Source organism: Mesoplodon bidens (genome assembly GCF_964165515.1).
Source record: "Mesoplodon bidens genome assembly, chromosome: 3".
Lineage (NCBI taxonomy): Eukaryota > Metazoa > Chordata > Mammalia > Artiodactyla > Ziphiidae > Mesoplodon > Mesoplodon bidens.
The window spans coordinates 8,745,513-8,761,107 of record NC_138178.1 but is presented as its reverse complement, the minus strand read 5'-3'; the positions used below and the strand labels follow the sequence as shown (position 1 = coordinate 8,761,107).

The following is a 15,595-nucleotide window of genomic DNA, read 5'->3' as shown; positions in this document are numbered from 1 at the left end:
TGAAGCCCGTACACCTAGAGCCTGTGCTCCACAACAAGAGAAGCCACCGCAGTGAGAAGCCTGCACACTGCAACGAAGCTTAGCCCCCGCTCACTGCAACTAGAGAAAGCCAGTGTGCAACGAAGACCCAATGCAGCCAAAAAAATAAAATAAAATAAAATGTCTTGATGTATCTGGGTCTAACTCTTAGTGTCCAGCACTAGAATCAGTAGTATCAGGTTCCTGGTCAAACTCGTCGGTTATCTTTCATTAAAACAGGTCTAGGTCGAAGAATGCCACCTCCACCCTGTCCTTGGGGCTCTGTTCATAACAGTGGTCCAGATCTAGCATGGATCCTTATGCACAGTGCATATTCCAGGAATAGTGTATGAAATGACCCCGCAGGTATTAGTATTCTAATCATTTTTCAAAAATAAGATACATTTGTCTTACCCTTGCAGTCCTACTTGTCTGAGGTTAGAGGTGAAAGATTCTCTTTTCTCTTGATATTCCATCTACTTCATTTACAAATAACTAAAATTATGAAAGCAGAGTTTATAAAGGGATAAGTCACATGACATAAAATACTCTGAATTTTGAATCCTCTAATGCTGATATTTGTGTATTCCAGGAGTACCCCAGAAGAGCTTGTCTTGCTCTGAGGAATTCAGGGAACTGATGGACTTGCCTACATCTGGAGCCAGAAACTTGAAACATCATTTAGCCAAAGTCAAGTCATCAGGTAGAGTCAGACTGTACCTGCTCTAATGTCTACGCGTGGGTCCCCACAGCCTCTCAGAACCCCCGCAGCCTGTGCCTTGTGTTTCAGGGATCATGGCGAGCCCGAAACCTGCTTTCCAGTCTATCTCGGCATCAGCCCTCTTGAAGCAACAGAAGCAGCATATGTTAGAGATGCGGAAAAAGAAATCAGAAGAAAGACAGAAACGGTAGGAGTCACAGATTTAATGTTCCCTGTTTAGGTAGCTCATCTCAGGAATTCTGAGGATGTCTTAATAGATTTCAAAAGTGTGACTTTGGATTTGGGGTGGTTGGCTACCTTTTTAACTTTGGAAGTTTTTAAAAAATTAATTTTAACATAACCTTTAAAATTATAAAGCGGGCTTCCCTGGTGGCGCAGTGGTTGAGAGTCCGCCTGCCGATGCAGGGGACACGGGTTCGTGCCCCGGTCCGGGAGGATCCCACATGCCGCGGAGCGGCTGGGCCTGTGAGCCATGGCCACTGAGTCTGCGCGTCCGGAGCCTGTGCTCCGCAACGGGAGAGGCCACAACAGTGAGAGGCCCGCGTACTGCAAAAAAAAAAAAAAAAAAAAAAAAAAAAAAAAAAAAAAAAAAAAATAAAATTATAAAGCATTTAAAGTTATGTATTTCTGACTTATGCTAGTAAATCCTGAGACCTGGTGGTACAGGCTGCAGTAATTAATATCACTGTGGAAACGAGAAAGGAGTAACATATAAAGACAGTTTTGTGAAAAGGGAAAGTAGACGTTGAGCTGTTTGGTGCCCATTTCTCAGTTTTGCCACAGTTAGGTTTTTCATTACAGGCTGGGCCAATGCGTAGATTCTGCATTTGTTCAGGTCAGTGATAAAAATGAGGTACTGAAAATGGAGAGTCATTTCAGAGGCAGAATCAAGTGGAAATGGGTGTGGAAGGTAAACAAATCAAAGACTCTTGAACTCAAGTTATCCAATGATAGTAAGAGCTACTGTTTACAGTCACCCAGCATGTGCTGAGCCACCATGCTTTACACTGTACACACATCTCATCGGTCCTTACCATAATCTGCAAGGGGTTATTATCCTTGTTTTATGGCTAATGTAACTGAAGACCAGAGAGTAAGTGGTGGAGCCAAGTTTGAACTCACACCTACCTACCTGTTCTACTCCAGTGTTGAACCATTATGCTGTCCCAGATCTAGGCTCCTATAGGGTACCTAGTTCCATGGAAAAGGATGCCTATTATGAGTCAAGAGGAAATGCTTTGTAAAAATAAGAGAATGGATTTGGCCTCAGGCAGGTTAGTTTGAGGTGCTGGTGGGATATCTATAGAGGTATTCATCAGGGGCCTACAGGTGACGTAGATGTATATATATGGACATAAAAATGTATATGGAGTTGTGAACCTTGTAGGGAGTAGAAAGCACCCGTCAGTTTAAAGGCATTAGTTTGAAGTTTTTCAGAATTTCGCTGGCCAAACAAAACATACCTTTGGGCAGGATCTGCTAGGCAATTGGCAAACTCAGCCTGGAGCTTACAGGAGTGGGGATGTGGTAGAGAAGAGAAGACTGGCCCAGGATTATCTGGTACTAGTCCTGAGCCTCTCACTTACGAGCAGTGAGGTCTCGGGCCTCAATTTCTTTATCCCTACAATGAGAGGGTTGGCCTAGATGATTTCTGACCTTTGTTGTTTTTAAATAATCCTTAAAGCCATATATATAATAATCACTGTGTGAATTATAGCACCTTTCTGTTAGGACTTCCAAATGTAACAAATGTGTTATCTCTTCCCAGTAGAGGAAACAAAATACAGAGAGATTCGGTGAGTTCCTGAAGGATCTCAGCTAACCAGAGAGCTAGGAATACAGTCCACAGCTCGTCTTCAGGGCTGAAGGTGCTCCATAGTCTGCACCCACTGGAAAGCTAGTTGATAAAAATAGTAATCAGTTCTAAACTGGTGAAACAATTAGCACTTATTCAATAAAAAATCAGTTAGCTTAAGAGTTAGTGAGGCTAATATTGTTTTTACTGTGCGCTAATCTGAATTAATAACCAAGAAGGGAAAATTATTTTACTGACGACTGCTTATCAGCTGGTGGCCTGCTTGCGGTCTCCCAGTCTGCATGTTTTGTGCTCATGTGCATAGTTTGTGACTGCCTATTTCTTTAAAGATTTCTCCAAAGTGCGAGTGAAGTTGAGAGCCCAGCTGTGCCGTCCTCTTCTCGGCAGCCCCCTTCTTGGTCTCCACCAACGGGGGCTGAGTTCTCCAAGCTGGAAGGAGCCCCAGCCATACAGATGCCAAAGCTTGGAAGAAACATCTCAGAAGGAGATGATGTCCTCTTTTTTGATGAGTCACCACCACCAAGACCAAAACTGAGTGCATTAGCAGAAGCCAAAAAGGTAACTGGCATCTCTTTTCTTCACCACTTGAATTTGTATTCTGTGAGACACAGCTGGTATTTCAAACTTTATATACCTGTGACCAGGAAAGACAGTCCCCTCATACCTATTTATTGATCATGATAATTAGAGTCAAAGGAATTTTAAATGATAATGGGTATCAACATAATGCCATTTATTTAATCCAAGAGAACTAGCTACTGTCTCCACACTATTTCTTGTCAGGCGGCAGGAGATAACCTAGAAGAAGATACTGTTTCACAGCTGGAGACCCTAGTATTAGGGGGAAACATTCTTGGAATTGTTGAGGCAATTGAATTGTCAAATAGTGGTTTAAAGAATCCTTCTTTAAAAGAAATCTTACACAGAAGCCCAGTCTGTAGACAGATAAAAGCTAAGCTGCTCTGATTGAAGTGGGAATTGGGGGTGGTCAGAACCCCACCTCCTCAGCAAGCTCTGTCTCTCCTCTTCCTGAGTCACCCTGAGCCCCCGACTTGAGCCTGTCTTCTCTTTATTCTAGTTAGCAGCTAGAACCACATGAAGGGCAAGGGCTAGCTGCAAGCCAAAGCCGTACCTACAGTAATAATAATAGCAATATGCACGTATGTTACTATGTGTCTGTGATATGTGCATACATGCTGTTTACTATGTACAAGTACATGCTTGGCTTTTGCATTGTCTCATTTTATCCTTAAAACCACAACCCTAAAGGGTAGGTTAGTGCTGTCATCCCCATTTTGTAAATGTAGAAACTGAAGCTGAACAATTAAGTCAGGTTATAAACTAGCAGTAAGTGGCAGGGCTGGAATTCTATCCTAATCTGTCTATTCGGAAACAAACTTCCAAAATGTTTATGTGGTTCCTCTTGTGGGTCTAAAAGCCTACACACTAGCTGAAGGACTAGCTGAAGTTTAACTATTGATATTCAAATAAGCTGAGATTTGTTTTACTAACTTAGAGACCTGTCTTCCATTCTTTGAAATTTTAATAATTGTGTTAATAATGCTAAGTAATATGAAGATATATTTTGCTAATGTATGTTTGAGAACAGCCAGAATTCACTGGTTAATCACTGGAAAGGGGTACAGAGCTACAGACACCTATCTCATCTTTTAGATTTTTATCTCCCTCTCTTTCCTTTTTTTTTAGTTGGCTGCTATAACCAAATTAAGGGTAAAAGGCCAGATTCTTACAAAAACAGACCCAAACAGCATTAAAAAGCTAAAGGAGCCCCAGGATGTCCTGGAAGTGAAGGAACGTGTAGAAAAGAACAACACATTTTCTCCTCAAGGTACTGTGAATGGGAAACTTAGCAGGAGGAAAGAGACACTGCTTATAAAGGAAATGTTCCAAAACATAACCAGCCGCCCTGACATCAAAAGTCATTATTTTATTTCCATTCACCTCTATGGAGAGTACCTAAGTAGAATTTCTGCAGTTGGAACTGATTGTTTTTTATAGTCACATTAAATTAAAATGAAATTATGCACAATTTGAAAACTTGAGATTACTCATTGGATCGTTGCACATACATATTAGTAGAAAGATTTGTTTTGAAATAAGTAGAATTCCTTTGTTTTAAATTGCCCTATTTTTATTTTTAAAACTCTGAAGCTGGCAGTGTCCTTTTAACATGAGTTTGTAAATAGGAATTTTGTTGTTGTTGTTACCTATTTTCATAATTGGCTCTTATTTTAAGGTGAAAACGATTCTAATTTAGTGGTCAAGTCTGCCATCCCCTCCCGCATATTCTAGTTTGTACTTTTCAACTCAGTTCTTCTAAGAGCCATCCTTTGCTCATACCAAGTGGGGGTAAATGCAGTTTGAAGGGTCTTGTAAGGGGAGACGCAGCTGAGTCGGCGAGGCCCGCTGGCCCTCTGAGGTTCCTCTGTTCACTCTTTTTCTTTCTGCTCTAGCTGAGGATGAATTGGAGCCTGCCAGGAAAAAAAGGAGAGAACAGCTTGCCTACCTGGAATCTGAGGAGTTTCAGAAAATTCTAAAAGCAAAATCGAGGCACACGGGGATCCTAAAAGAGGTAAAAAAGAGCCCAGAAGGTCAAAGGTGACAGAGATGTCCTCAGACTCGGGAGCTCTGTCGTGGGCTAAGAATCTCTTCCTGTTTCCTCAGCCGAAATGTTAGTTGTATGTCAGTTTGTTTGAGTTTGTTTTGAAGAACAGGAATATTGCTAATAGATTTTAGCTTTGCCTTTGTTGCATTGAAGAATATCATTCAACATTATTTAAATTGAGTTCAGTATTATAAAATGTTTCAGTCAATATTTTATAACTTTGAAGTATATTCTGCAAAAATGTCGAATTAATGTGTTGTACACCTAAAACTAATATAAAATTGTTAAGTCAACTATACTTCAATTTTAAATGACTAATTAACTCTTTAAAACGTTTACCTGTAGTTATGGCTGTGAAGTTATGTTTTAATGGCTCTCCACTATCTACTATTTTCTGCCTTGCAGTATGGGAAGGGATTTTTCCATTCATACAGTTTTATATGGACCCTGCAAATGCTCTAAATCAGTAGTTCTCAACCCAACACTCACAATGCCCCTTTTTAATACCAAGTGTTTTGTATTGTTCTCTTATTATCCTGAAATTAAATTTGTGGATAATGTAAATTACCTAGCTAGTAATTTCAAAAATACCAATATAATATCCTACCTGTGTTCCAGACAAGCAGGGATTGTTCCTGCCAAGTGCTTGGTCTGGAGAATAGTATCGAATAGAATGGGCGTCATCACTGGGGAAGCATCCAGCACCTCCCATAACTGAATCTATATTGGAACAGTGGAAACAGTTCCCTTCTGGTGCGCACTTGACCTGATGATGCTGTTAATCACATCAGCAGTTTAAATTTGTGTTTAGTGTCTTACACATCACCAAATGCTTTCATACCCTCTTTTTGCCCATTAAGGGCTTGTTTCTACTTACCGTCTTTGGGGTTGCGGTTCATTGATCCATGTCCTCATACAGTTAGCTTGTCTGTTCAGTTCAGATTTTATTATTATCAAGCAGCTGCCTGAGTCTATATCAGATTTGGTACAAGGTCTTCTGTGTGTCTTGTCATTCCAGGCCGAGGCTGAGCTGCAGGAACACTATTTTGAGCCCCTGGTGAAAAAAGAACAAATAGAAGAAAAGATGAGAAACACCCGGGAAGTGAAATGTCGAGTCGTGACGTGCAGGACGGTGAGTGCAGAAGACAGTTCTCCCCACGACCTGTCTGGGGTTGCTGTGACTCAGCAGGATGTGGAGAGTCTGTGGGGTGCGTGTGGGCCCACATCTTATGACCAGAGTCCAGCCCGGGTCATTTAATTAGGCTGCAAACCAAATGGCGTCCGATAGCCCAGCACCGGGCTTCCCATGACCCATCCACTGAGCTCTGATGGTAGAGCCTTTGTATTGAGGTGTTCCTCATTTGGCCACAGCCCCTGGTTTTGTGGAAGAGCCTCTTCCCGTTTGACCACTGGACCGAGTATTCTTCTCTCTCCTCCTCAAGTTTTAGCACGCCCTCAGTCCATAGTTCCTAAGTCCCTGGGGCCTTGGCTGAACAACTTGATTTGGCATCAGATGTCATGATCAACTACCGTTGTTCCCTTCTGCTCAGGGCCTAACCTACTAGATTGAATCTCAGGGCAGAGTGTGAATTGTATTATTGTTTGCAGAATTTTTACCCTGAGTCTATTAGAAAATTCAAAATCCTCTACTCAACATTAATCAAAAATGGCCAAAAAAAAAAAAGTTATTGCTGAATACTACTCCTTCCATTACCATTTCTTTGAAATATGCCTGCATGGCTAATCTGCTTCGTGAGCCCATGTAAGAGGAGAAAGAGGTTTAGCTTACCCAGTGCAATTTTCTCTATCTTTATTCTTTTTAAAACCTTAGATTCTCCTTTACATTTAGGGGGTGGGCCAAAAGGTGGAGCTTCCTTGAGAAAGTTCAGACCGTGGAGAATCAGTAAAGCTTTTACTTCGTAGGACAGCTTTTCCTCTGACAGCGTGGCTGTATTAGGACAGAGCTGGTGTATTCATTTCCTGTTGCTGCTGTAACAAATGACCACCAACCGGGTGGCTTAGAACAACACAAATTTATTATCTCACAGTTTTGTAGGTCAGAAATGGGTCTCGCTGGGGTAAAATCCAGTTGTCAGTAGGGTGCGTTCCTTTCTGGAGGCTCTAGGGGACAGTCCCTGTCCTTGCCTTTCCCAGCTTCTAGAGCTCACCTGCATCCCTTGGATCGTGGCTTCTTCCTCCATCATCGAAACCAGCAATGGGAGGTGGGGTCCTCTCGTCACAAATCAACTGATTAGCAACTGTAACTGCATCTGTAACCTGAATTCCCTTTTGCCATGTAACATAACGTGCTTGTAAGTTCCAGGGAATAGGGTGTGCACATCTTGGGGGGATTATTTTGCCTGCCCCAATTGGCATACCACTCTGCTCTGCCCTCTTTGAGGCTGCCAAGGCCAAAAGTTATTTATCTAGACTCAGTGTGATTACCCGAAATTACATTGCACTGTCTGGCTCTGTTTCAACCTTCACCCATCATTTCTTGTTCTTTTCAGTCCTTTGAAGGATCAAAATTAAAAGTAAATTACTTAATATCTGTCTTGGTTTTGCTGTGTATGAAATAGGAGTAGTCATAAGCTTATAATCCTTCTCAGTGGCCTTGTAAGAGAAAATGAAAGAGCAGCTCATCATCCTTCCTGAACAGGCCCCATGGTTGTAATCTGTTGTCTTACAATCAGGGACTACAGTGAATACAGGGCAGACCAATCAGAGCTACTTAGAGATTTCCAATCCTTTTCTTCCTTCGCCCTAGCCATCGTCTTGATGTCACAGAAGGTTATTGTGTATTTTACACCTGAAATTGGGGCACACATGAGAAAAAGTGGTATCAGTAGGGGGAAAGTCAAGAAATCACATGATCACTGCAGCCAGAAGATAATAGCTCCGCCGGCACCTGCCTGGTGGCGACGAAAGAACAGAAGTTCTCAGGACAGTCTGCCCTTGTGGCAGCTGGCTCATTTCTCCTTCGGAGCTCTTGACCTGACATGTGCCTTCTTTCTGCTGGTTCTGTGCAGTGCGCTTACACCCACTTCAAGCCTCTGGAGACCTGCGTCAGCGAGCAGCACAACTACCACTGGCACGACGGTGTGAAGAGGTTTTTCAAGTGTGCCTGTGGAAACAGAAGTGTCTCCCTCGACAGGCTCCCCCAAAAGCACTGCAGGTATGAGAATTGCTGGGGTTCTTGGTCTCATCCAGGCCTCCTGAACCTTTTTCCAATTCCCATGTGATGCTGTTCCCTTGGAACTGTGGACAGTCCTTGACCCCGGGAGGGTCACCCTTGCTCTGTGCCACCTTACGGCTCCTGGGTATCCCCAAATGCTGCTGGAGGGAAGGGACCCTGCCCCTTTCACAGCTGTATCCCCAATACTAAATACAGTGCCCGGTGCATAGTAGGTTATCAGAAATGTTTGTTGAATAAATAAATGGAGCCTATGTATGGTGGGTTGGTGAAATATGTGTGTTTGTGGGGGGCTCGGATAGGGAATTTTTTTTCTCTGCTGTAAAGAGTTATTTGTTTAAATTTTTATAATATGTGAGTATGTGTGTTTTAAGGGACTTTTTGCTTTTACTTAGGGGGGGAACTTTGGATACAGAGGTAGAGCTGCTGTGTTTGACTACTCAGGGGCATGCTTCATGTAAAACAGCCTGAGTAATACCTGTGCAGTTCGGGGTGCAGTTTGTAGAACATGGTCCTTGGTGCGTTCAGTGCTCTCCTAATTTATGTATTTCTCTGTCCCCTTCCTCACTCACTATGAGTGCTGTTAGATATCTTATTTTCCTTTGATTTATCAATGTGCTACATTACACTGTTAAGTTTTTCTGAAGTTGAACTTTCCTTTTTTATTCCTTGGATAAACACGACCTATCTTGATGACTTTTTTATTTCAGCACACTGTTATAATCAATTAGCTAATATTTTATATGTGATTTTTATATCTATTCATAAGGGAATTAGACCTTTTTTTTCCTTTTCTTACATAGACCTATCTCGTTTTCGAACCAAGATTATGTGAGCCTTATAAAATGAATTGGGCAGCTTCCTGAAATAACATATCAAGTAGCAATTACTTCTTGAAAGTTTAGTAAATCTCAGCTATAAAATTATTTAGGCCCTGTTCTTGGAGGAAAGGGGTGGCTTTGATTACCTTTTCAATTTCATGGTCTCTTTTCTACCAATTCCAGCTTTTTATATTTTTCTAGGAATCCATTTCATTTAAATTTTCAAACTTATTAATATTTAGTTGTCCCTAATGTACTTTTTTCAGTCTGTTACTTGCTATATTTTATTAATAGGTATTTACTATATTTTGTTCTGTTGTTTTTTTCTTCTGTTTTTCAAAGTCAACCTTGATAGAAGTCTCTTCGTTCTGTTAACCTTTTCAGAAAACCATCTTTTAGTTTTCTAAACATTTATTGATTTTCTTTCTGTTTTCCTGATTTCCACCTTTATCTTTATGTACTTCTTGTTTCTTTGGGTTTGCTTTGTACCGTTTTGTGTACATTCTTCAGTTAAAAGCTTAAACTCAACTTATTAGTTTGTAACCTTTCTTGTTGCCTCATAAATCAATTTTTTTAAATAAATTGAAGGTTTGTGGCAACCCTGAGTTGAGCAAGTCTATTGGCACCATTTTTCCAACAGCGTTTTATTTATTTATCTATCTATCTATCTATCTATCTATCTATTTATTGCCATGTTGGGTCTTTGTTGCTGTGCATGGGCTTTCTCTAGTTGCGGTGAGCGGGGACTACTCTTCGTTGAGGTGCACGGGCTTCTCACTGTGGTTGCTTCTCTTGTTGCGGAGCATGGGCTCTAGGTGCGCGGGCTTCAGTAGTTGTGGCTCACAGTCTCTAGAGCGCAGGCTCAGTAGTTGTGGCACACAGGCTTAGTTGCTCCGCGGCATGTGGGATCTTCCCAGACCAGGGCTCAAACCCGTGTCCTCTGCATTGGCAGGCGGATTCTTAACCACTGCACCACCAGGGAAGTCCCCTCATAAATCAGTTTAAAGCTCCTATTTCCCTCTAAGTAGTTCTGCTTTAGCAGTCACCTGCAAAGTTTGATGCTTAGTGAAAATTATTTCTAAATGTCTTGGATGATTTCCTAAGAGTTAGTAATATATATGGGATTGATTTTATCTTTTTTGTTATTAATTTCTAACTTTATTGCGTTATTCTTGAAGGACATAATTTGTATGATGTTGATTCTTTGGAATTTGAGGCAATCTCACTGTCACCTTTTCACCAGGATATTCTCACTACCTTTTTGTTCACTCATTTCGTTTTGGTTGTTGTTTATTTCCTGGACCCCAAACTCCACTCTCATTTCCAGTTTCTCCAAAGCTGATTTGGGATGAGGGTGGGGGCTCGTTCATCACCTTGTCAGGAGCTGGTTTGTGCATCTTTTTACAGTCTAGGTTAGAATTGTTCTAAGTAGCTATTTGTATATTGATATTTGACTTCTCTCCAAAATATTGTAACAGCAAGAGCTTGTGTAAAACATTTGATTATCAGAGAAGTGTGTGCGCATTGAGGACAAGCAGTAAGTACAACTCACATGGAAGAACACGATGCCTTTCAGCCTCCAGGGGGCGCTGTTATTTTTGTTAACATCTGCTTTCTCTGGTCTCTCTCTTGTCAGTTCTTGATCTTGAGCAGAAATGGGCAAACCGTTTCTGTGAAAGGCAGATAGTAAATATATTAGGCAGGCACTGTGGTTTGTTTCACCGCTCTTGTGGCCGCCATAGGTGATGCTCAAACGAGGAGGCTTGGCCGTGTTCAGCAAAACCTCACGAAAACTGTGGCAGGCTGGATTTGGCCCTTGTATTATAATTGCCCACCCCTGACAGTAAGCTGTGCGTAATATCATCACTGATCTGGTCGAAGGCCACGAAAGTCTCTCAGTAGACATTCAGCTGGTCTCTAGCTGGAGAAGGTGGTGGAGAGGCTTGGGGCTAAGTCCTTGGGCAGCTGATGCTCAGGGCGGGAGTGGAGTCTAAGCCAGATAGGGAGGAAGGATGAGGCTGGTGGGGTGACCCCTACGGCCCGGACCCTCTCAGATCCAAAGCTGCTGGGAGACATAGTCCCACGGCTTCACTATATTTCTTTTCTGTTTCTCTCTCTGTCCTGCAGAGTAAACTTCATAGACAATGAGCTTTCCCCATAGCATCCCAATGCCTCCTCAGGGTTGGATTCACCTACCATGTTAAAAAGTGAGAATGAGAGTCTCCAGGCCCTTTGAGTGAAAAATCTTTGGGTTATGAAAAGATTTCCTTCCTGTTGTGTTGATTTCACACCAAATTTAACATTGACCTCTGAGTGGAAAATCAAGATAGCACTGTCTTCCCTGTTCTTACTGCTGAAAAAGGGAGGGGGGGGATTGTTCAAACCAGAAGGAAGAGTAATCCTTTCTTATCACAGCCTTTTAGTTCCAGAACAGGAGAAAAAGGGGCAAGCCATAGGCTGCACGTACCTGTAGGCTGGCTTCCTCAATCCAAGGGTCTTCCCAGTGACCGGCACTAGAAACCAAGCTCGCACTCACCACCTATAGCGTGTGTAGCCCTGTTATACTACCATTTGAAATTCCTTCTCTGAAGTATCTAGCTTACTGCAGAGTTGAAGACGGTTTCTCAAATCACTGGAGTATTTTCAGTAGCAATAGAGCATAGCCTGGAATATGAATGTCACCTTGATCAGCTTCTGCTTAAATGGGGGAGATCTCCCCCCAAGTGCAGGGAGCACTGTTACCTTCATGTGTATGGGCCCATAACCTCACTTCTGAGTCAATCCCATCTTTTCTGTTTCAGTAATTGTGGCCTCTTCAAGTGGGAACGGGACGGAATGTTAAAGGTATGTCATCTGCAAGGTGATGGGTTTTAGTGACCCATGCAAATAATATTGACCCATTTCTTATTAAACTATTTTTATTTTTCTAGGAAAAGACAGGTCCAAAGATAGGAGGAGAAACCCTGTTACCAAGAGGAGAAGAACATGCCAAATTCCTGAATAGCCTTAAATAGCCCCGACTTCAAACAGGTACCCACAGCCTACATTGCTTCTTGTGGTTCTGGAAAAGCAAGAGTGTTGGCTCTGAATTGCCCGTGTTCCTGATTTACACAGTCAGAACGAATACTTGCTAAGCCTACAACTTTGCCTCCTTCCTCGGTTGTGTTGGTTTAACATCAAATTTAACATTGACCTTTAAGTGGAAATTCAAGGTATCATTGTCTTCCCTGTTCTCAGTACTGATGGCAGAATTCACACAGTTTTTATGCCCCAAACTGGAAGGTAGATAGAGAGTTGTGTTTATCTCTCTTGGGTTGTAGAGAATGCAGTGTCGCTTCTTGATCACAGTAAGGTTCTGGTATTTATAGGGACACCCAGAGACAAAAGAATGAATTTAGCTCAGGTAACCTGCCTAACTTCTGGGCTTCAGTTTCCTCATATGTAAAATGAGGAAGGTTGGACTAAATGGTCTTGAAATGTTTTTTTGAGCTCTCAGAGTCTAAAAATAATATAATGTTTTGCCATCTAGAAAATTATGACCGTCGCCCTTGATATAGCCTTGCTGTATTGATATTAAAAGCCGGGTTCCTTCTGTTGATTCTACTGTTACCTCTATTTTGTTCTTGGAAATCAAGTCACTGACCCACTTGGCATTTCAATTCATATCTATATTGTCTCTGTGCTGTTGTTACAATATCGTGGAGCTCTGTAATGGAAATGCCTAAAATCTCATCATTTTAAAATGTGGCTTTATTTAAATGTGGCTTAAAGAAAGTGAAAGCTGTAGCCAAAACAAACATAAAATTTCAGAAGCCATGAAGCCCATTTGGAGAACAGAAACATCCCACAAGGAGAATCTTCTGGAGTTTGGGATTTGCAGATATGCTTTATCATACACGTTAAGAATTATAGGTCGGGGATCGCTGCATGATGCAGGGTGAGGGGCAGCCTGGGACTCGTGGTTACGCCCGAGTCTCAGCCCTTCCGCTCGCTAGTTCTGTGACCTCAGCCGAGGTGCCCATCCTCACTTTCCCCGTCTGCAAAACGAAGGCGATGATGTCTCGGTGGCGCAGACTCACGTGAGATGGTGCGCATGCGCAAGGGCTCAGTAGGTGCGGCTTTTGTTACGCTTCCCAGGTAAGAGCACAGAGACCGAGAAAACAGGCCCTGAAAGGAGAGTTTGGTTGCGGGTTGGGAGGCGGTGTCGCAGGTGAGGCTGGAGAAGGAGGCGGTGGCAGACCCGGAACTTTGCAGTGCCTCCTTGGCTGTGGTGAGGACATGGGTCCTGGTCCTGTGTGTGCTGGGACCCACGAGAGGGTTTTCAGCAGGGGTTTCTGTCATACCACTCAGCTGCTGCGTGGAGAATGAGGTGGGGGCAGGGGTGCTAGAGGCAGAACGATGCTGGCAGATGGCAGCACTTGAGGGAAAGGAACGGCGGCCTGAACGGAAGGGTGATGACGGAGGTGGACAGTGGTGGATGGCCTTAAAGGAACAGACAGATTGTGCTGGAGAGGGAGCCCAGGGTCGCGTTCCGGGTTAGGTAACTAACTGCATGGATGTTAAGGGGAAACTCTGAAGAGGTGGGAGACAGACAGCCCAGACGTTCAGATGCACCAGGCTTCCCACCCAAGGGAGATCAAGGCGGTGACAGGAAGCAACTCTGGGGCAGCTTGGCCCACAGGGCAAGACCCGTACTGTCTGAGGTTCCCCCAGAGGTTGCTAAGGGCACATGGGAATGTGGACTGTAGCTACCATTTTGTACAAACATTAGGTGCTCAATATGCTTCTGAAGAAATAGCAATTTTATGAGGACCAAGGGCCAGAAGAATGCAGTCAGCATTCCAGATAAGGCAGGATGGGGTTTCACTGGGTCAGCTCCGTCTTGCCCTTCGGCCAACTCAGAGGCACCCATAATGTCTTGGGTCTTTGCCCTGAACCAGCCCAGGCTTTGGAGTCACCGTCAGGAATCAGGGTATATGACTCTGTTAGAGTGACCGCAGAAGAACAGATGGGGAGATGAATGTTACTCATGGGAGATCCTTTCCAGGTCATTCCTCAAACACAGCTCAGTATCTATGGGTGAAATGATAAAAATGTCGAGGATTGGCTTTCAAAGCAAACTAAAGGGATGGAAGGCAGCGACGGGGGTTTCGGTGAACCAAAAGTGGCTGAGTTACTAATTGTTAAAGCCGGGTCATGGGTACATGGAGACTAGTGCTCATCTCTGTATTGTCACTTATGTCGTAAGATGTCATGATGAAAAGGAAAGAAACAAGATAAGCAGCTTGAGCTTTGCTTTCTCTGTGACGCCTGCCCCGTGTCCCGGGGAGTAGTCGATGCTCCTTCCTCCAGGTTGTTGCTGTATTTTGAATGTTGCTCTGGCAGGGAGCTTATTGTAATGGGTTTGTTTATCCATGTCACCTGCTAGCTTGTATATTTTAGTGTGGTTCAATTCCCAGGTGCCAAACACAGTGCTGCCCTGCTGGTGCTCAGTGAGTGTTGGGTGGGTGGACGGATTTTACAAACCGTGAATACAAGGAACGTAATGTTTTCTGAATTGTTAAAACAAACAAACAAAAAAATAGAAGTATAGGTCAAACCTCACGCAGGTTGCCACCAGAAAATTCCATTTAGGAGAGTCCTCTGCCTGGGCGACCTGATTTTCCAAATACCATTTGACCCAAGTGAATGCCACTTAAAGATTGGGTCAATTGGTAGGATTATTATATTGGGATTTAAACTCTAGCTGGGAATAGTTTAGGTTTCCCCCAAGATGGTATTATAGTAGGGACATAAGGTGGTTGTGAGAGATGGTTGATTTAGGTTTCCGAGAGCCAGAAATAAATTTCACATGCCTTAGATTTCATCCAAGTCTGCTCTCCATGCATAGAAGGTGCTGTGTCTGACCCTTGTGTTCCCCCTAAGGTCACATCCTTACAGCTACATCTTTAGGAGTATTTCACTTTCCAGGAGGGGTGTGTGTGGTTTTTTTCTTTAATTCTTAACAGAGAAAATGTTTAAGTTTCAAAAAGAACCAAAAGCACTTGAAATTCTGATATTTTTGATGGCGCATTTTGAGTAGATGCATTTGTCCCATAAACCTAAAAGAGAGCTATGGATCTGAAGTAGGTCACAACTGAGCAGCTGCCTGGACACCGAACGCCAGGTTGCTCTTTGAGGAGCCCCTTCCTGTGTAAGAAACTTGTTCTTGTTTGAACCAAGGGTGTTGTCAGAGTCCAGATTCACTTGTATATTGTGTATAAGTCATGGGTGAGCTGAACCTAGATGCCCTCTGTTTTTAAATTTGATTTTTACATTTTAAATAATTAAAAATATAATTGAGTTACTTCTCAGTTACTCTAGGTGTTGGGGGGCTTCCACTGGGGTTGCCTTTGTGTGT

General features: G+C 42.9%; 1 protein-coding gene across 5 annotated transcripts in view; it reads left to right on the top strand.

Annotated features, from left to right (window-relative positions):
• MCM10 (minichromosome maintenance 10 replication initiation factor) overlaps window positions 1-15,595 on the top strand; it is a 40,002-nt gene that overhangs the window by 21,428 nt on the left and 2,979 nt on the right. For 4 of the 5 annotated variants that reach the window (XM_081227011.1, XM_081227010.1, XM_081227014.1 and 1 more), the window contains exons 12-20: window positions 611-721; window positions 809-926; window positions 2,885-3,113; window positions 4,263-4,404; window positions 5,030-5,148; window positions 6,200-6,313; window positions 8,211-8,356; window positions 11,997-12,039; window positions 12,126-12,225. In XM_081227011.1, coding sequence (XP_081083137.1) covers window positions 611-721; window positions 809-926; window positions 2,885-3,113; window positions 4,263-4,404; window positions 5,030-5,148; window positions 6,200-6,313; window positions 8,211-8,356; window positions 11,997-12,039; window positions 12,126-12,209 — 1,106 coding nt within the window. In that variant the 3' untranslated portion in view covers window positions 12,210-12,225. Of the gene's footprint in view, window positions 1-610; window positions 722-808; window positions 927-2,884; window positions 3,114-4,262; window positions 4,405-5,029; window positions 5,149-6,199; window positions 6,314-8,210; window positions 8,357-11,996; window positions 12,040-12,125; window positions 12,794-15,595 lie in introns of those variants that run through there. The other variant, XM_081227012.1, reaches the window with a different exon arrangement.